Source organism: Branchiostoma belcheri, unplaced genomic scaffold (assembly GCF_001625305.1).
Source record: "Branchiostoma belcheri isolate BF01 breed outbred unplaced genomic scaffold, Haploidv18h27 scaffold7, whole genome shotgun sequence".
In the NCBI taxonomy this organism is placed as follows: Eukaryota; Metazoa; Chordata; class Leptocardii; order Amphioxiformes; family Branchiostomatidae; genus Branchiostoma; species Branchiostoma belcheri.
Window position 1 is genome coordinate 427,295 of NW_017804353.1, and position 21,513 is coordinate 448,807.

Genomic DNA, 21,513 nt, shown 5'->3' on the forward strand with positions numbered 1-21,513 from the left:
TGGGTGCCGCCCTCCGTAGTTACCGCCGGCTCCCTATTGTCGCTAGCTAAAAAGGACTACTGAGAATGGCACCCAGGCTAGAACCAGGCGAAAATCAATGCGCGCGCGGATGCCATCCATAAAATCATATCAATGCGGCCTAACTGAACGCCGTTGGCCAACGTAACGCATACATTATCACATGGTACCTGTCTATAAAATAGTACCAAACCACCGAACGCTCATACTACAAATTTGGAGATCTGAGTGAGTCATCGACAAGTCCACGGTAGGTGTTTTGCACATTTCTGCAGTACATACTGCTAATACATGGTACTAGTTTATCAAATGCTAGAATATGCACTGCAATGTACCCATGTATTGTGTCCGTTTATTGAAGTTGTAAGTTGTTCCCAAGAAAGATTCAAGTATTACCTGACTGAGTGCACCGTGCCCAGTGGTGGTGGCACAATAGTCACCGTGCAATAGTATACAATCAGCACGGCTCAATCATTACAATATTCTTCTACACTACTGTGTAGGTTCATTACGTTGACAAAGCAGCGCGCAGCACATCGTATTTGACATTTGTATCTGTATTGCATAGCATAGCTGGTATTTAGCCGCTCTTCGGCATAATGTACACAGTCACCAGCTTCGCGGACACGCAGCACTGCGACACCGAGTCACCTGTTACACCTAACTTTCGCAGATCTAACTGCATGACTAGTGTTGTTTAGGGAGGCTATCCCTACTGTTCACGGTGAAAACAAATTCCACTCCACGATGACGCCAAGGAAAAATCTATTTTTACACATCTACAAATTCACAAATGTCCCTGTATGTTGAGAAGTAAATGTGATTTAGGACATTGTTACTTGAGACATCTGTGTATTTTATGTTTTCATGTCAAGACAACGTAGAATTCTTTACTCTAGAGCTCGACTATTTCTCTGTTTCGCGCGGTTAATGCATTTTCTTCTTGATATCAGGGAATTTACTGTTGAACATTATGATTCTTGTGTACATGTTACTGTTTGGTAAAAAATGAAGACACTAAAAAAATTAAGTAACGTTTTTAAAGTAGTGTAGAATAACTCGATATTCATGAAAACTGTTTTAGACAATGTGTATTTTTGTGTGAAAATTTGGCCATTCAAGTACCACCACTGAAAACTGGCTGTATTAGCGTATGGGAGTATCCAATCGCCTCACCGAAAACGATACCGAAATGACAGTTTTCGGCAATTTGCCAAATGAGACGCTACCCTAACCTCTAAAATAATATTAAGATATAAACAACATGGCGGTCAGATTGTGTTTAGAGCGCAGAACGGCAGAATTGGTCGCATTGAAAATACCGGGGAGATTTGAAAACAGCCAAACCCCCGTCCTACTAGGTAAATGTGTAGGGCGTTTTGCAGGGAACCAGGGGACAGCCAGAAACCGGGGCTAAAACAGCTCGTGGCAAAGCAGATAGGAGATGTTTGTTTCGGTCAATTTATCTTTCCACGACCGGTCATATAGCTCATGAGAGCTGTATAAAATACGACCAGCAAGGCTAGATTACAAGGAAACAAATTTATCAGGACTATTTGAAATTTGTCTGGCTGATTCGCGAGATATTATTCCCTGATAATGTGTCATACAGTAAACATTATTGTGCATTAACCGTAACTGTATTTACATTATCTTATTCCATCACGTATTCGTGATTCTGTCCCATACAACCTTCGAGCCAACCAGAATTTCACCCCCATTGCTTGTAAAACTGAAAGTATGAAAAAATTATTCCTACCCTCAACTCTTTATTTGTGGAATGATCTACCCCGTAATATCCAAGCCTCTCTCACGATCAGAATCTTTAAAAAAGAGTTGGATTTACTACTCAACAGACCGACAAAACACTCCCATTTCTCTCATGGCCAAAGACACTCCACTGTTCTTCACACAAGGCTCTGTCTTAATTTCAAATGTATTTTGTCATTGTGTTTTACTCTCGTTTTATGTTTTTGAGTACAAGGCGTCACATAAGCAACTGTGCTAATACTCAATTAATATATGTGACCATTAATAAACATTATTGTGAATAATAGAAAATGTGAACTGATAGAGAATCGGTCTACTCTCTGGTGCGTATTATAGACCTATGTTCTGCGCATGCTCTCAGGGGTAAATCATATCTAAATATGCCACGTGTAAGAATCAATTTGGGAGCCAACACCCACATTTATGTATCTGAGAAAACCCGAAGCCGCCCCAGAACTTTGTTGGGTGTGAAGAGGAGAACAACGCCAGTCCAAGGTAGGCTAACTACGACATGTTCGGAAAATCCTGTCTGGTCAAGATTCTACAATCATTTGGCCTTTCTTCTACCTTACAAGTAAATGAGATGAATTTCCCACATGTTTGATGCGATTTTCAAAGATGTATTTGCAGTTTCATCTTGTATTTTTGTGTGTTCGGCGGCGAACATTGCTAGGGGTCTTTTATTTTCTCAGTGGTGTGCATATTTTTGAATTTTTGGTATGAATTCCACATACAAACATGCAGTTGTGTGAATATGCACGGTGAATTTACTTTTGTTTATGTTAGAAGGAAGAACTTTGGTAACATATTGTGTGCTTTTGTTGTTACGGAGTCTTATATCTTGTATCCACCACTGCATAGAACGATCTTATGTGCTATTTTCCCCAAATGTGTTCAGTTAAGTCTGTCACCGACAGATACACTTGCCATTTTGTGGCAGGTAACATTCACAAATGTTGACTACAAGACGGAGCGTGTCGACATTTCATAGTAACGTCGGTTTAAGTAGAATATTGTCGAAACATGTACCCTCGAAAAATATTCTTTTTGATCCCATATTCTTTTTCTATTCCAATATTTATTACAAGACATGGCGACGGCACACTCAAGTTTTTTCAACTTATTTTTAGGCCGCTTCCAGAGTAAAAATAAAAGTTTCTGTACATACATGGCGATAGGGCATATTTTCTCACAACGACTGCTCAATATCAACAGTTGTTTCATCGCACGTTGAGATTTTGGGTGGCCGTTGATCTTAATCGTCATGTTTGGGTCACTCATAGACTTCATTGTATGAATTTGGGAATACGCTCCATATAAATTTGCTTCAAAGTTGACAATTGTTCCAATACCTTTCATTACAGTGCAAAGTGAAGATATTTCTCAATCTATAGACGCTGTTATTTTTCAATTCCTTTTGACTCTGTCATATGACGTTTTATCCATGCATGTGTACCTGTTATGTTGTATTTAGTACAACGTTATGCTTGTCTAACCTTTCGTATGTGTGTGTGCATCTTCAAATACTCCAGAAAGTATTCAATATTTGATCTAAACTTGCTGTGTGCTAAATTCACCGGCAAATATATACTTGTAGCCGCTTGTGTGTTTGGAAGTTTTAGTTACTGCTACATTTGGGGCATGCCGGCGGACGATACGAGATCTGAATAAAAAAATATCGTCCAGTCTTGCGATGTGCCACGTATAACAGTACTAGTCATTTTCCCGTATCTTAAGTATACAATTATGATATAAGCCGGACTAGAATGTATTCGGGTTCGAAGAGGATCGTATCGTTCAAGGTAGGTGGACTTTGTGGTCATCAACAGGAAATTTCTATTCTTGGCAATCACTCGTGATCTTTATTTGTAATCAGATACAGAGTCATGTACAGATACATAGTCATGCACAGATACAGATTCATGTACAGATATACAGACTTTCCGAGTATGATGACCGTGTCAGCCCCTGCACCTGAGTGAGGGTCACAGTTGACACGGTAGCCTTCGCGTGAATTTGTTTAAAGGTGGATAACAGGTTGCGAATCTGAGACCCACACACTTGGGCATCCGTCTTCCCCAGCGGATCCATCGAGGGAGACGTGCTGGTTCCGGTTCGGGTGCTTGCAGCGAGCTGCCGGTGACTTGGTTACGCTCAAGTTCCGCCTTGATCACGCCAGCCCGCCTGGCGCTGCTCTCGTCCGCCAGCTGAAGACAACTGCCGTTGGAGACTTGACCCTCTAATTGAGGGGGGATACGTGTAAAGTGCCTTTCCCAAGGGCACAACGTCGGTGCGCATGTTCGGACATGCCCCCGTGCTCCGACCCAGGTTCGAACCCGGGGCTCCTTGTTGAGCGCCGAACGCTCTATCCACTACGCCACACGACGCCGCAAAGTGAAGATATTTCTCAATCTATAGACGCTGTTATTTTTCAATTCCTTTTGACTCTGTCATATGACGTTTTATCCATGCATGTGTACCTGTTATGTTGTATTTAGTACAACGTTATGCTTGTCTAACCTTTCGTATGTGTGTGTGCATCTTCAAATACTCCAGAAAGTATTCAATATTTGATCTAAACTTGCTGTGTGCTAAATTCACCGGCAAATATATACTTGTAGCCGCTTGTGTGTTTGGAAGTTTTAGTTACTGCTACATTTGGGGCATGCCGGCGGACGATACGAGATCTGAATAAAAAAATATCGTCCAGTCTTGCGATGTGCCACGTATAACAGTACTAGTCATTTTCCCGTATCTTAAGTATACAATTATGATATAAGCCGGACTAGAATGTATTCGGGTTCGAAGAGGATCGTATCGTTCAAGGTAGGTGGACTTTGTGGTCATCAACAGGAAATATATCATGGGTGACCAGTATTTTTTCTGTCTTACAATATTTCATATATTTGTTCATTTTATTTCTTTTTCCTGAATTGTCCTATTGCGTATTGTTTATGATTTGTATGTGTTTTTGTTGTGCCTTGATTCTTTAAATCAGATGATTGTTGTTCTAAACTTTGCTAAGACGATAAGCGTTGTCCCCCGTGGAACATTGGAAACATTGTATATTACTATGATTCGTCCATAAATGCTGATATTGTTTTGTTCTACTCGAAACTTTACAAATGTCAGCGGCACGGGTCTGTACTGGAGCCATGAGAGGCACTAAACACGAGTGTGTTTTAGCCGAGGTTGAATGGGATTCTCTGACTGACAGAAGGCGTGCAAAAATATAAACTGATCCAATTTTGGAAAATTATGAATGGTTTTGCATCACAGTATTCTGCATGACAATTGACAATTCTTTACTGCTACGAGGTTCCACATCACTTTCACATTTACAAAACTGTTATGCCTTTGATGAAGCTCAAAACTTTATTTACTGTACAGGTAGATTCTCGCACTTGATAGATCACCAAGTTGTCTTGTTTATACTCATTTTTCTTTTACCCATTTTGTAATTATTATTATGTATCTATTTTGTCATCGTGTTTTACTCTCGTTTTATGTTTTTTAGTAGAAGGCGCCACATAAGCAACTGTGCTTTTTGCCTAATACTCAATAAATATATGTGAATAAATAAACATTATTGTGAATAATAGAAAAATGTGAACTGATAGAGAATCGGTCTACTCTCTGGTGCGTATTATAGACCTACGTTCTGCGCATGCTCTCAGGGGTAAACACTACTACTATCATATCTAAATGTGCCACGTGTAAGATCCAGTATGTTAGCCAACACCCACATTCATGTATCTGAGAAAAACCGCCCCAGAAATTTGTTGGATGTGAAGAGCGGAGAACAACGCCAGTCCGATGAAGGCTAGCATTGTTAGCAACCACATAGACATGTTCGAAGAATCCTGTCTGGTCAAGATTTTCTGACCTTTCTGACGATTTTCTGACCTTTCTTCTACCTTATTCATTTTATTTCTTAGATGAATTTTCCTATTGTTTATTGTTTATGATGTATACGTGTTTTTGTTGTGCCGTGATTCTTTAAATCAGATGATTGTTGTTCCAAACTTTGCTACGACGATAAGTGTTATAGCGGCACATGTGTTTCTAATATCAGAAGGTTAACCTCCTTGCTACTACAGATAATACAAAAGGTGAATTTCATCCGGCGTGATGCCAACTTGAAATACTGAGAGCCGTTACTAGTAATTCGGAATCTGCTTCAAGATATTCGGCATCAATACAATGCGCCACATCTACACACCCATGACTCTAAATGTCCTACACAGCTAAAGCGACTTGGGTTGTAGGCTGCTGCGAAATACAAATGAATTGTTTACTGACTTGTTTCACTCTTCTTTCTGAACCCATCGTGTTGTTTTGACTCGATTTTTTTTTACATTGTATGTCTTTTTCTTTGTTTGAAACCGAATACTCACACGAATAAACTTGATTCAAGCCCACCTGTAGACATTTCCCCCCTGGAGTTGCATGTGCACTGGTCAGACACAAGTACAATGTGTGTCAAATTTTACAACTTCTTTCGCACTTTAGTGGATTGTACACTATACAATGATAAGCGCCTATTGCTGTTCACTTTTCTCTTTCCACTTGTTCAACTGATTTCAATACATTAGATCCTACAGATAGGTTCAATTGTATTCTCAGGGGAGATAACCTATACAGTGCTCAAATAGGGAAATACATTAAAAAATGTTCAAATCTTAGAGACTACATGTTAGAGAATAGTTAAACCTTAAAGTTTCTTGTTGCCGCTGACGTATATACTGTACGCAGGATGACTTTATCCATACGTGTATTTAGCTTTGTTAGATCTTTAGTTGGAGAAAACCATACAAAAGTTCCTGTACATTTTGTTGAGTCAATAAAGAATCCCTCTTTACGATGTTGGTGGGAAGGGGAGAATGGCACCAGTCCAGGTAAGTTACATGGCAGCACACTACCGGTCGGCTCTGAGGAATCTGTTGTGGCGACCGCGCAATGGAAGGAATTGAAACTTCTCACTCTGTCTGACGCCGATAGAAACCCGATCCTACACTGTGGGAATTAATCAATGTTTCGAATATGTGATTCGCATATCTGATACCGTACACGAGTGAGCATATACCGAACAAAGTTTATGCAGTTATGTTTCCATGAAAGAAACTATTAGGTGATAACATCAAAGATGTTATGCAATTTTAATACTAGAATGCAGCATTTTAGTGTTCCATACACTATACTTTCCACCACATATGACAGTTCATATGAGTTAGCCCATCTAGGCATTGACATGTCAGAACGATTATCATATCATATCTAAACAAATATGTTGAATTATGTGCTAGAAATCTGTATAGACATGTATGTTGACTCATTTCAACAATTTTTCGAAAAGTTCCATATTTTCTCTTAAAGCTCCTGTGATATCATTTGGGGAGCTTCCAAGGTACGAAACAGGAGTGTTCAAATACTACTAGTAAACAGTTCAGCAGATTCAAGATTCATAGGGTTGCCGGAAAAACGGTCCAGTCCGAATGGCGGAAAATGCGACCTGCCCATCATAGAAGCACCCCAGTATGAAGTCCAGTGATGGGATATATGTGGGTCTGCATCCGATATGTTCAGGTTTATACCAAATTCAGGAGGGAAGGAAAGTGATCTCGATTCAGTTTTAGCTTACTCTATGTACAATATTTACAGGTTCATTGTACCTGGGGAATTCCCCTAGCTCTTTTCGACAAGTACAATGAACAGTGGACCACAGCTTAACGTCCTGTCCTAGGGACTGTGGCGCCTTCCATGACCAGTAGTGTGCATGTCGGATGAGCGACAACAGCCGAGATTCGAACTCCCAACCTCTTAGTCCAGAGGCAGGGTTGCTGACCACTAAACTATGCACGCTACTATACACGAGGATTGGCGTCCCTTTACTATACATTCAGGCACACTGTCTATGCACCAACTGACGATCTTAACCTTTGGGATTAGTGTATTTTGGCCCTTTTAAGTTGTCTTAATTGTTTTCCAGATGGAGGGTCGATGTTTCCTCTTTCTACTGTTCCTCCTTGTGCCGGCATTGACTCAAGACTGTAATGTTTACCATTTGTCTATTTCATTTTCAATGAGCTACTTTTTAATTGTTTGAACACATTTTATTCAAATCCAATTACATAAACATATCACAAATATAATATACACACACAATTTGCAATAAAAGAAACCACTTTTTGTTGTATTTATCTATGTATTTATTTATTCATTTATTTAGGAAAACAGGATTTTAGTTTCGTTCATTCAATGAATAAGTACGGAACAAAACAAAGACGGATGTTGTCTCCAGTCACGAAGAACACAAATCAATTGACAATAGACAAAAAATGTATAAAAAATACTTAATTACAAACAATAATAACATCAATAATAATAATATACATATGATAATAAATAATAACAATAAAAAATGGCGTTTCTAGAGAAAAGGGACATTTTTTACTTTCAAAATTTTCGCAATTCCATGCAGGAGCATCGTCTTAAATTTTATAACCAATAAAGCTAATGCTTATTATGAAAGTTCATATGTTGGTAATAATCATAGGAAAATTTTGAACTTCATTGCAACACAAGGATTACAAGGATACAAATAATGCTTATTTCAGCGCTCTGTCCGGCGGATTTTGTGGCCATTGACGGTTGTTGCTACTACTTCTCTACCGAGAAGGTCGGCTTCGATCAGGCGAAGTATGAATGTGACTACCTGGATGGCGAACTGGTCACCTTCGACGACTGCGAAACCTTGGAAGACGTTCTAGAAAATGGCGAAAATTGCCCGTACGTTCCTTAACTGTAAAAGTAACATATTGTCCTTATGAACTTATAAACAGATACACACACACACACACACACACAAACAAACACACAAACAAACAAACATACACACACACACACACACACACACACACAAGAACACACAATAAAGAATAAAGACAATAAAGAATTGGTATCTACTATCTACCTGCTAAGAACATTTAGGGAGCCTTAACAATGCAATTGATAGAAAATATATTTAGCAAATTCAATTGGAAATTCCATTCCCCCTACACATATTCTTTCTTATTCGTAATTTGATTTACCGATGTCTTATTCTGTCATACAGATACTGGGTCCATCCGACGACGTATCTCGACTGTTTGGATCCATATCCAATGTAAGAAAAAAAATAAGTATTGAACTTTCAATTTGTGTGATTGCTTTGTATGTACATGCTTTTATGATACATGTAATGCCTTTGCATTTCAGAGACGTGAACAAGTACATCTGCAAAGTCCAGGAACGTAAGTTTAATCAACATCTTGTTCGCCATTTGCCAATTCAACTTACAGGGAGTTATAACTTTGAATTTATATCAATACTATATAATTTCAAAACATTTGCCAAATATCTAGCTTTATCATGGAACACATGATACTAACTATGGAAATCACTATGCTAGTTGATTGACTATCTGCTATTGAGTACAGTATTTATGACGATCTTCTTAGTCCGTCGTAGTCGAAGATGACTGTCAGCGTTCTCATTCACGGGGGTGGGGAGGGGGGTTCGGACCGTGTTCCTCATGTGGCTTCTAAGTCCAAAACTTATGACAAACATGTGGCTCATATATACTGTTATCAAGAATGTTTTGTAGTTCTAAATATAGGATATAAAGATTACCATTGCAGCATTGTTTTTTTTCTAATGATGTCGCCATGCAGTGTACTCCGTACGATCGCCGGGCATGCAATTAAGTTCAGTCAACCAGTCATTATCTTGGTTTGATATTTATTTGATCCTGTTACGTCTATTTATTCATTATCTTCTGTTAAATGTAAGCACATAATGTTCCAAAAGGCACAGACTCTGAAAAACGTGAGGTATCGATATGAAGTAGTTTTATGCTTACATTTTATGAGATTAAAACATGTTGCCCCTTTAAGTATTTCTGTACAAATCTGTCTCTTATTTCCAATGAGATACAGTCTTCTTGTTTTTCTCCCACAGCGACTCAATGTGAACAGTACTGTGGAGGCACGTGTACGGATGAATTTAGGGACGGCTGTATCACGCCCGAAATGGCCTTGGAATGCCAATGTCCTGAAGGGCAGTATTGCTGTCCGGAACGCAAAAGTTGCAGAGTGGACTGTGGGGGAGAGTGTCTGGATCCTGCCACAGACCAGAACAATCTCGGTTGTAACGGATATTGGAAGTCCATAGAAGATTGTCCATGCCCATACGACATGATCTGCTGTTGTAGATACCCAGGTATTCAATTGAAAGTGCTGTTATGAGGCCTATGAAGAAAACTACCATTAAGATAACATTGATTAGACCACATTAAAATGCAGCCATGTAATTATTTCATTAATGCAACCATATCTAATTTTACACTTCTTTTACAGAAAAAAGGAAATGTATGTAATTTGTATTTTACATGCCTAGTTAATGTGATTTATTTTCTCCATCATGTTACAGATATAACACCGCCGCCTACTACTACTGAACCGCCCACTGAAATAACACCATGTCCAATCCTGCCCAAACCACCTATGACAGATGATGATGGTTCGTTAACCAAGGATTCTGTTTGTCTCTGTGTGTGTGTGTCTGTCTGTCTGTCTGTCTGTGTGGAACTAGTCTATAAAGTATTTTAAGTCTGCCATCACTTGTTACCTTCTTTGAATGCCTTCGTGTTTTTAAAGAAACAAACCAAGGAATCAACAGGATCATTAATACAGAAATCCCCTAGTTGCTATCAATTTGAGTAGTTTCAGTTGGTTTATTCTGAAGTAGATTCATCTAACTTTAGTTTTTTGCGTTCATAACCCATACAGTGTTCAAATACTAAAATACATTAAAAATGTTTCGATCTTAGAGACCACGTGTAAGCGAATAGTTAAACCTTTATTGTTACAGCATACATATATACTCTGTACGTAAGATGACGTTATCCACACATGTATTTAGCTTTGTTAGATCTTTAGTTGTAGAAGACCGTACAAAAGTCCCTGTACCTTTTTGTTGTGTCAATAAAGAATCTACTAAATTTCGTTATCTGTTGCTCTACGGTTAAAACAGTTTGTATGTTTAATCATTGACTACTTTGACTCTTTTTTTCTGCATATTAGGTTGTGGACTACCCGTGCTGGCAACCATACCGGAGAACAAAGGTACACAATTGAAGTCGAGCCATCTTTAAGGTTACAACATCTGCAATGTATAATATACTAAGTTTGTAAATGCATAACATTTATATCATGAATCTATAATCAAAGTTTTCCTCCAACTCTTAGTATAGCCATATTTATACATGTTGACAGGTGGGAATATTCCCACATTTGCAGGCATAGCATGCTCATACTTTGTAAATCCACTGCAAATTGCACTTACGTCAAATCTGTAAGATAAACTGTAAAATGTCTTTAAAGGTATTGGTCTGTAACTGTATCTTGGTTTGACTTTAGATTGTTATTTTTCAAGTCTTTTGTTTCCAGCATGAATATATTGCAGTTATTACCATGAGTATGGTTGTTATCATCGGAGTAAGCAAATACATGAAAGGTTTTATTTCAGCCAGAAAATGGAAATGATTCGTAACTTACAATTTAGTTCTTCTATAACACGTAGTCACGTAGGATAACTAGCCTCTATGTGAACACCATTTGTATCTTTAAAAGGTTTACCCATTGATGTATATGCATGTTATTTTCAATTTCTAGCAAATGCAATCACTGTTACCACACCATACTGAAGACAAATATCTGTTACCACAGATCTGTAAATAAATATCTGTTACTAAATATCTGTAATCACTGTTACCACACCATACTGAAGATAAATATTCCAATATTAAATGCCAAACTGCTTTTAGTATTATCGTACCGTGGGTCTCAAACCTTAACGTTGGCTTTCATGTAACCATTAACCACTTTAAAGTGGTATCGTTATGATATCATAACTGTTTTGTTATACTGTTATTTGTATAATTATGATATTGATGATTTGAGAATGAAGGAAATTTGGCTTCTGCGTGTACTATATTACATTAGTACGGCCTCGAATGCAGATGCCTGAGAGCTAAAAACGGATAGACGGAGAATAGAAATAGCGAAGTTACTTATAGGTACAAAACATTTAGGATTCCTTGAAAATTGCATTGTGACCACTTCCAACTACCAAGGTTCATAACTAGAAACTACAGATTTGATTATGATGCATGCACTGATCGTAAAAAAAGATCCAAAGATCCAGTGAACAATATAGAAAACGCAATTTCTACATTTTCACCCAACAGTTTTCAGCTTCGAAGCCATGTACGAGGCCATGATGGAGTATAGATCCGATCAGTTCGCGAGCGACGTAAGATTCGACGAGACCCTAGAACAGTTTAAACAGTTAGGCAACCAAGAGGGAAAAAGCCTGGCGGACATGTCGGGGGACCTCACGGACACAGTCAAAGCCATAAAGGATGTCTGGGTTTTGGAATACATCGACTCCGAAACTGGCTACGAAATTGCCATCATGCTTAACGACTTTGACCCCAAAACAGGTACATGTTAACCTGTGTTCCAACGACTGCTTTGTAGGTGGAAATCATTTTCATCTAAGGTGTAGAATATGTATATCCTAGGTGAAAACAATTCTCTCTTGTGTTGGAACAAAACTTGTAACATGTAACTACCAACATAGATGAACTTTCATGATAGAATGCGGATTCATTTACACACCACGAATAGAAAAATATATGTCACTGAAAAATACCTCTATTTAGGGAATCATTACTGACTGTGGCAGCGTCTGATGAGTTTGTTAGTCACCTAGTTATTTAATTTTATCATTCATTACAGCGTCGTACAATCAACCTTTGAAAATGTGACCACCATTTCTTACACTGTTCTACTGTGTTTTCTCTTGCAGGGGTGCTACCCGAGGAGCCAGACTTCACGGATCCCGCTTTTAGCAATGAGTTTAAAGACAAACTAGCCCTTTTGAAACAGCGTTATGCGGCAATGAAACTTACCGTGAATATTAGAGCCTTCATCCCAGACGGGTGTGACTTCATAGCCCATATTCAACTGACTGAACATTTCAGTCTTGTTAGGATGCCCCTACTTCTAGTGGCCTGCGTCAGAATAGAGTGCTTGGAAGTCATTGTCATCCCCGTAATATGCTTTGATATCACGTGCACCTGGAGAGGTGAGCCGTATTGTTACTGGGAGTTCCGGTTAAGACTCGTCATCAAGAGGATAATCATCTACAAGTGGTACTGGCTTCATTTCTGGTGGCTCATCGCGTTCCCGCCCATTGCAATACAGCCACTACCAGGTACTAATGTAATCATTGGCTGGCAATGCAATTATACCATATGGGGTATTGACTAATGATAAACAATTGTGACTGTGCACAGAAAAGCAGTGTATGGTTTATTTACAGTATATGCATGTTTGCCTTCAGGATAAGCATGCTAACATTAAATTGTTACCATGGCACAATCCATGCAAGATCTTACTTGTTCAACATTGCCATAGGCATATAAAAGCGGAGGTCAAAAATGAGGGGCAAAAGTTTTAGGCAGAGTTTATACAATTTTTCAACATTCGTTTCTCTTTGTAATGAGGTTGTCATCGTAATATTTGAGGCAAGACTTGCATGACACTGTCATGACTGTATTACGTTTGTCTCTTTTCCAGTATGTCCTGCAGATGGGATAGGTGATATTCCTCCTTTTGAAGGTAGCAGCAACTGAGTTTTATGAAAGTTTATATGATATTATTTGCCCTCTTTACATTTCAGCTATAAGATCACTCATTGATATCAACATTCTAGATAAGTTAATAGGATATATTTTTGATAAAACGCCACTGATTTATTATACATTTCATGTTTACTGAGGAAGATATAGTTCTAATTCAGCACTTTAGAAATGGGGTCTTATAAAGGTATCTTGGGACAAATGTAATAAGATTGGCGAAACATAATTAGTAACATTCCACATCATTTGTGCTTGAACTCGTCAACACTGAAACATTTTGTTTATCTTATGCTTGACATAAATGATTCTAATGATTGATTTCAACTCTTGGAACATTGATGATTGATCAATATCATGAGTATCATCATCATTACCATAGTTTAAATTACCATGCAATATAATATGGTACCATTGCTAGGTCTTAAGTGTATGCCCCAATGCGTTCTGTGACAAAAGGTCCTTTCTCCTTTCTGGGACTATTTAAAGTTGTGTTGTCTTACCTCTTACTGTACACTTATTATTAGTTGTAGAACGTTTTCAAGTTTCGAATACTTTTGTTATTAATCAACTCAATTATTCCTAAAAGAGAATTCACTTCTGCGTTTGGTCAGAAAGGGAACTCAGTACATTCCCAGGGCCTAGACAGTAGGCTAGGTCTAGTTATGTTCACAATAGCAGTTCTCTACTCACAATTTTTACGACTCTGATATGTCAATGTCACACATCTGTTTTCAGAATTCAAACCAGGATTAATGACAGCTGCAATGAACGATTTTCAGTCTTCATTGCCTGACGACGTGGCAGCAGAACTCGACATAGAGGCGTTTCGCGCCGTCTATGACATGGATTTGGGGGAACAGGATGGTACCGCACTCTCGACTATGGAGGGCTCAGTGACGGACAGAGTCACTGGCTTCAAGGACAGGTGGGCCCTGGCCTACAGGGAGTCAGACGACGACATGGAAACCACCATCCTGCTAGATGAGAGTTTCGACCCCGAAGGTATTGCGACATTGAAGTATCATACTCATCCCTTATCTTCTAGGGCGAGAACTGGGATGTTGGTACCATGCAGCTCTGTGTGCTTAGTTGGTATTAATTATGCCCTACCCGACCACCCCCCTCCACAACACACAGCCTGATTTTGAGGAAAGTACCTAATAAGAGTGAAACACCCATTGTAGCCACGAGTTCCTTGTGTTTGCGGATGCAGTTTACTGAGTAACGCTAGCGTTACATTTATTTGTTAATTTGTACATTGTTCATGTGTGTGGTTGTCTGTGTGTCATTGTGTGTGACGTATTAAAGCTAGTGGCAATGCAGTTCGTGCATCCGAACACATTGTATTCTGTAAGGCTATGCCTAAATTGCCTGTAAATCTGCTACTTATTACCTCCTGTGTCATTTGGATTGTATAGGTGTATAGGTATAGATTTCAGCTCATAAGCCTTACAACTAAGAGTGAATGCATTTCATTCGTTCTAGACCAAACGTATAAAGAATGCTATCAGATAGACAGTAAACTTGTTGATATATGCATGTGTGTACATTGTTCAATCAATGCAATTTGTAGCACACATTGTACTCACATAGTTCTGATATGTATACTTTGCAGCAGGTGACGAGTTGCCCGCCGAATATGACCTCGGTGACCTCCTCGCCTCCTCGTACAGCCAGCGCTTCCTTGCAGTGTTCATGGCCCGGTACATCGAGATGAGGGCGTCGGTAACGCTCCAGGCCATCTTCCCGACAGACTGCGGCACCGGGGTCTACTCCCTGCGGCTCGACCTGCGCTTCAGGCTTCTAAGAATCCCGTTCTTCCTGATAGCTTGTTGGGAAATTCGTGTTACGGAATTTCTCATCGTCCCAGTCCTAACGTTTGAGATCTTCGACATTTGCGGATGCCCTATACCTATACCTGTATTCAGATTGCTATTGTTATGGCGGTCATTCTGGCTCGGGCTTTGGATAGCGATACCAGGTATCAACTTGACCGATTAGATTTTACATGACCTTAGAGAACGAAATGTAGTGAATGGGTTATACAATGAATTAAGTTTGGATTAGGTTTTGTGTCACGCTACGTGTTAAATGGTAGATAAAGAATCTAAAAACATATTTAAATCTTCAAGTAGCAAGTTTATTCATAATGAATAAAGATCAAAATTCTATAGCTTATGTTTGCAAAAGGTTTTAACACTGGTAGCACCAGTCAAAATGTCTATTTGGTACGCTCAGCAGTCCCTGACAACAGATCTAGGCATCATTCAGTTCAACAACCATTGTTGCCTTTGCACTGAATAGAGGATAAAAGAAATTGAGGCGATTCGGAACAATTTACACCTGTGCTGCTCTTATTCAACATAAAGCCACTTCCCTTCCAGGAATCCATGGAAAGCATTAATCAAACCTACTTTTTTCCAATTATCTAGCTCCCTGTCCATGGCCACCCGCACCTCTCCCGGGCACCCGAAGGGCACTATTTAACCCAACTGGCCTGCTCCACGGCGACACCTGCGCATATGTGTGTGATAGAGGATGGGAACCATGCTTTCCATCCTTCAACCCGCTGGTGTGTCTCTGGGGCACGTGGTGGTTTCAGCGGCTACAACTGCAGTGTACTCGTAAGGCAAAGCTTTCATTCTTGCTTATTCACATCAAACAATTAATTAAGGTGTGATTCAGGACAAATTCTCTCTCTCTCTCTCCCTCTCTCTGTCTGTCTGTCTCTCTCCCTCTCCCCCTCTCTCTATATACATAATTATTTATTACCTAGTAATCTTTACGGGTACACAGCACTAGCCAATTGTGTAATAAAGAATTTTAAGTGATTTCAGTTCTTTGGGGGTAATGTAGCTTAACAAAGCCACTTTCGATTTATCACACAAAACTTCAAACCATCATCTCATAAAGTGTTTGTTTTCTTCTTTCAGCAACGTGCCCCCCAGACCCTCCTCCCGGGTTCGGTGCCGTCCTTGTCGGTTGTTTTCCAGTTTGGAATGCGGGGTTTCTGAAGAGAGCGTGTTTCTACGACTGCTTCCCTGGATGGGTGCCGTGGTGGGGCAGTTTCTGGCGGGATTGTTTCTTCGGTGTATGGTTTGGATCCCCACTAATCTGCCTTCCGCCATGGTGGATCGGCGGCGGCGGCGGAAACGGAACTAAAAACGAAACTGGAAACCCCCTTCAGTTTGACTTTGAATTAGACTATCATCATCGTGATATTTTTCCTCCTCCTGGTATGTTGGAATTTCTTATTTACAATGCTTAGCGTTATAGCTGGGGGAATTGAATGAAATGATTGGACAACATTTTTTTAATTTCTGGACTAGATCAACATGTGTATAAGAATTGTAAAGCCTCTGCTGTGGGCCTTTAATTTATAATATATGGGATCCAAAACATCAGTTTCGGCGATGGTGACTGATCTGAGCCTTGTTTATTATCAAAATGAATTAAAAAGTTTTCCTGGTTTGATGTCGTGTACGAATGTCTTGGAGACTCAGTCAACAAACTGTCAATCATCTCAAGATAATTCAATTATACTTGTAACATCCTATGCTATCCATCTTAAGACAGAGTGTATCTAATACTCATTGCGCTTCTGCACAGGTGATCCAAACTTACCAACCGACTGTTATGACATCCATAACATGGACCCGGCCCTGTCCAGTGGAATCTACATGATATATCCAAGCGGCCCCGAACCCGGGTTCCTGGTGTACTGTGACATGGAGACTGACGGAGGAGGCTGGACGGTAAGGTTCACGACTCTACCCAACTTTGGAAAAAGGGATGTTACCTTGTAGATGTTAACTTTGCTCTATTGCATGTACCTATATCCTGATTTATGGTGAACACACCAGTGGTAGTGTGCGGTTAAAAAGTGACGAAAGGGTTTCATAGGTGTGTTGGGTGTGGCCCCTTAGATATTATTCTCAATGGCCCTTGCACTCTTGAAGGGGGTCCCTAAGGAACTTGCACAACAGGCATTTGTAGAAACAAACTACAACCCACTACAATTCCAATAAACTGTTGAAGGAAAAAATGTTCCTGTCATTTTCTCAGCAATACAAATGCCAGAAGACTGTGTTGATTTCTTGCTCAGTTTGGTATCTGATGTTTAGTCTTAAGTTATTACAAAACTCTCCAGGTAATCCAAAGGCGGCAGGATGGCTCGGTTGACTTCTACCGCGGCTGGGACGACTACAAAAACGGCTTCCCATCCAACAACATGACCGGGGAATTCTGGCTCGGCAACGACAAGATTCACCGCATCTCTGTAGGGCCGCCGCGGCACTCGTTGAGGGTGGACATGGAGGCCAACGATGGAACCAAGGCATACGCGGAGTACAACTGGTTTGGCACTTCTGATGAGGCGAATAACTACTGGCCCGTTATTTCAGGCTACTCCGGAGACGCAGGTGCGTATAAAGTTTGTGTAAGGTTGCTATAAATCTTCATTTGGGACAGAGGTGTAATTATGTTAACATTCGCAGAAGGAAAGCATATTGTTTTTGCGCTGTTTCTTCGTCGTCGTCTTCTTCTTCTCCAAACAAAGTAAATGACCAGAACCAGAAGTCTGTCACCATGGCAACTGGTGTTGGGTTACATAATGTTGCAAGACACTACCATGCAGAACTGAGTTCAAGAGGGGCTTCTAAAAATCAGAAGATCTAAGGTTACATACATATCAACAGCTATGAGAAGTACTTATTTAGTTACAAAGTAATCAAACCGGTGGCCAGCAGTTCTCTGACTGAAAAATTTTTGTCGCTTTTTCCAGGGGACTCTATGATCTCAACAACAGCAGGTCTCGATCTAAATTTAATGAAATTTAGCACCTACGACAATGACAACGATAATTTGGCTGATGGAAGTTGTGCCGTCCGGTTCCACGGCGCCTGGTGGTATAATGCATGTGGTGAGTCTAACCTAAATGGAGAGTATGGTAGCACGGAGTATGGGAAGGGTGTCGTCTGGAAAACGTTCAGAGGAATGCGTGAATCTCTGAAGTTCACTGAAATGAAAGTACGACCCCAGACCTAAGTCAGAAATGATTGTTGCAAAACTGTGATTGGCAAAAACGATTCAGATTCTATTCGTAATTGTCCCTTATTCTTATTCTCCCAAAAATGTATTTGCACTAAACTGCCCCCTTTGATTTCTGAGAAAACTAAGGATTCTCATTTGGTCAGATCTATTCAGTTATCACCATCTATTGTATAAAGAACCTGACAAAGCAATGGAAAATGTTACCCCTTGAACTGTTTCTGAAATAGAAAACAGTACATCCTTCTCTCTTTTCTGTCATATCTCTATAGTATCCTGACATTAGTCCCAACCCTGACTCATAAGATCACAGCCTACCATTGTCAATATTACCGATGTTTAAATTCCTTAAGAAAGATCACAATTTTCAAGCAAAATCAGTATCCTCTCTTTTATTGGCCATACCTCTGAAATATATTATCTCAGAAAATCCAAATCAAAAGTGTTGGTTCAAACATATAAAATAATACGGTAGGTTTTTCTGGCGATGCCTTAGGGTGGAGCCTAAATTCTGAGCCAAATGTCCCTTGTTTGCAATGGACAGGCAGCTCATGCCATGCAAGCATGCTGCACTAAAAATATAATCTCATCTATAGCCTAATGTATAACACTGGTCAGTTTAAATCCTAAAACTCAGATTCAAATCATTAGTACATTTGTACTATGACCAACATTCTAACTAATTACTGAAAGCAAAATTGCATAACAACATATAAAGAAGAATGCAGTACTTTATGATTTCTATCATATGAAATTGCTCTATCATGGAGAAGTTGAACACAAGACAGTGGATTTAATTACTAAATTTTCTAATGGACCTGATACTAGTATTTCAAGCTCCCTGGTCCAAAATTTAAATTGACTAGTGGTAAGTGATATTCACGCAATACATCTGCACAATGCTGCCAGGCAAATATGCCAATTTTTCCAAATAGATAATATGCAATTTAATCAGAAGATATAAGCTAAGATTCCATATCAGTGCCCTATGCACTTATCATTGTTCTAATAACTGCCTGTCAATCATAAAATGTAAGAAAGGTTTTGTCACAATTTTGAAAATATGTTATGTAAAAGTAAAATGAAGTTTACATTTCACTAATATGTCACATAACCACGGATTAAAAACTGTATATTATTGCCTTATCAATTGTAAGAGCTCTGTTGTGTAAGGTGATTCAAAAATGGACATGGCGCTTGTTAATTCAATGATTGTTAATTTAGTTGTTAAGAAATATTGCCATATCATTATATCAATATTAATCAGTTACGATGTGTCTACATAATTTAAAAATGACTAACCTAATACATCAGTAACATCAGAACTGGACCACAATATCACACCGTTGCAAAAAAATAATAGCCTGACTGCGCTGACAAGATATAAAATACAAACGCAAAAGATCAGATAATGACATACAGGGATAAAAACACACCATTAGTATTCACATCTCAGAGACACAGAATGTTAAGTTAACATTTTAATTAAGGTGTATAGAAATAACTTAAAGGTAATGGTATAAAGAAACCAGTAGTTAACTAGCTATACCTTGTCCACTGACACATTAAATTTGAGATGCTGTACTGTGTAAAACATCTGTATGGTTTTCCTCTGTTACTGGATGAGTAAAGACAAGTGTAAGACGTTGTCAACAGACAACCCTGTAACATCAAGTGTATGAGAGATACTGTGAAAAGTTTAAAATAACATCAAGATAATAAGAAGGAGTTGTAATGCTAAAAACATCTTGGAGTAATGTTGACACATGGACATGATTTTTGAAGTAAAATTCCAATGATTTTAACATTTATTTAATATAATAATACAATGGTGAATTGAGCATGTATTTGACGTAAGGTGATGATTTATTGAGTGATCTAACACTTATTATATGGGTACTTTTATTTCGCGTGTATGGCTTGCGTGCTGGGCATGCGGTTCTATCCTGAATAAAATATTCTTGAAATAGAAAACTGTGGCTCACGTCCTTCATCTAGTATCATGTGTAAAATTACAACATAATATGTAATATAACAATATAATATGTGATATAACACGCGTAGCCTTCGGTGCCTCAGTGGTTTTCTGACACTAAATAATTTCAAATTTCCCTCTACCGTAGACGGAATGGCTATTTCAAATCAGACGGATTTGTCTGTGATAAAAGCATAGGGATAGGACATAAAATATTATGATTTAAAAATGAAAGGGTTATTTCTCAGAGTTGTAAAACAGTGTGTAAAACAGCCCGATATAACGCCATGCACCAGTCCTGTCTTTCGGAATTACACACGACTCGCCCCAGATCAGTAACGAATCTCCCCTGACTCACTCGCTCCCAACCAAGGCGACTACTTCCCAAACGTATGCCAACCACCCCCGACCTTCTCACAACAGGCATGCGACCACAGACAAGGGAGAACCGTATACGGTATATGTAGGAGCTATCTTGATGCTAATTTCGGCTCGAGTTAAATCTCAATTATATTCTGTCTATCGATATAATCCCTCCTCTGCATGTCTGAATGCATTACTGGACCGACCCGTAATATAAACAGACTACGATACAGATACAGCTACTCCAAACAATATCTATTACACTTAGAGCTAATTTGGGCGTATTTGCCTTTTCTTCAGTTCACAACTACCTACATGTAAGACAGTCTCCTCAGTTCTGAAACCTTCTCGAGTAAAATCCATGTTAGTGCTCGGTATAGAATGAGATTCAAATCCTAATTGTTTCTGCCGGCTATGAGATCCAGACGAAAACGTCCACAAGCGACATGCACGCCAAACGTTATTATATCCAACTATCCACCACAACCACAATTTGATATGAAATTTGGAAACAAAGCTTTTATGTAGTCTTTGATGTCGTCTTGCGATCAATATTTCCCATCTATCAAACTTGTTTTTCTCCGGGAGTGGG

General features: G+C 39.2%; 1 protein-coding gene across 1 annotated transcript; it reads left to right on the forward strand.

The window, feature by feature from the left end:
- Positions 1-220: 220 nt before the first annotated feature.
- On the forward strand, positions 221-20,552 carry LOC109484279. Its single transcript, XM_019787536.1, has 16 exons — positions 221-268; positions 7,778-7,838; positions 8,406-8,577; positions 8,903-8,953; positions 9,046-9,080; positions 9,787-10,047; positions 10,258-10,347; positions 10,911-10,952; positions 12,077-12,331; positions 12,700-13,107; positions 13,473-13,514; positions 14,270-14,536; positions 15,150-15,365; positions 17,144-17,289; positions 17,685-17,955; positions 18,318-20,552. Exons 2-16 carry the CDS (start codon positions 7,778-7,780, stop codon positions 18,578-18,580), a joined length of 2,580 nt encoding a protein of 859 aa, XP_019643095.1. The 5' UTR covers positions 221-268; the 3' UTR covers positions 18,581-20,552.
- Positions 20,553-21,513: the final 961 nt, after the last annotated feature.

Coding starts and splice junctions, on each gene's coding strand:
- LOC109484279 (XM_019787536.1), top strand. CDS start 7,778: ATGGAGGGTCGATGTTTCCTCTTTCTACTGTTCCTCCTTGTGCCGGCA. Junction 10,953..12,076: donor AACCATACCGGAGAACAAAG/GTACACAATTGA, acceptor TTCACCCAACAG/TTTTCAGCTTCGAAGCCATG. Junction 13,515..14,269: donor TGATATTCCTCCTTTTGAAG/GTAGCAGCAACT, acceptor ATCTGTTTTCAG/AATTCAAACCAGGATTAATG.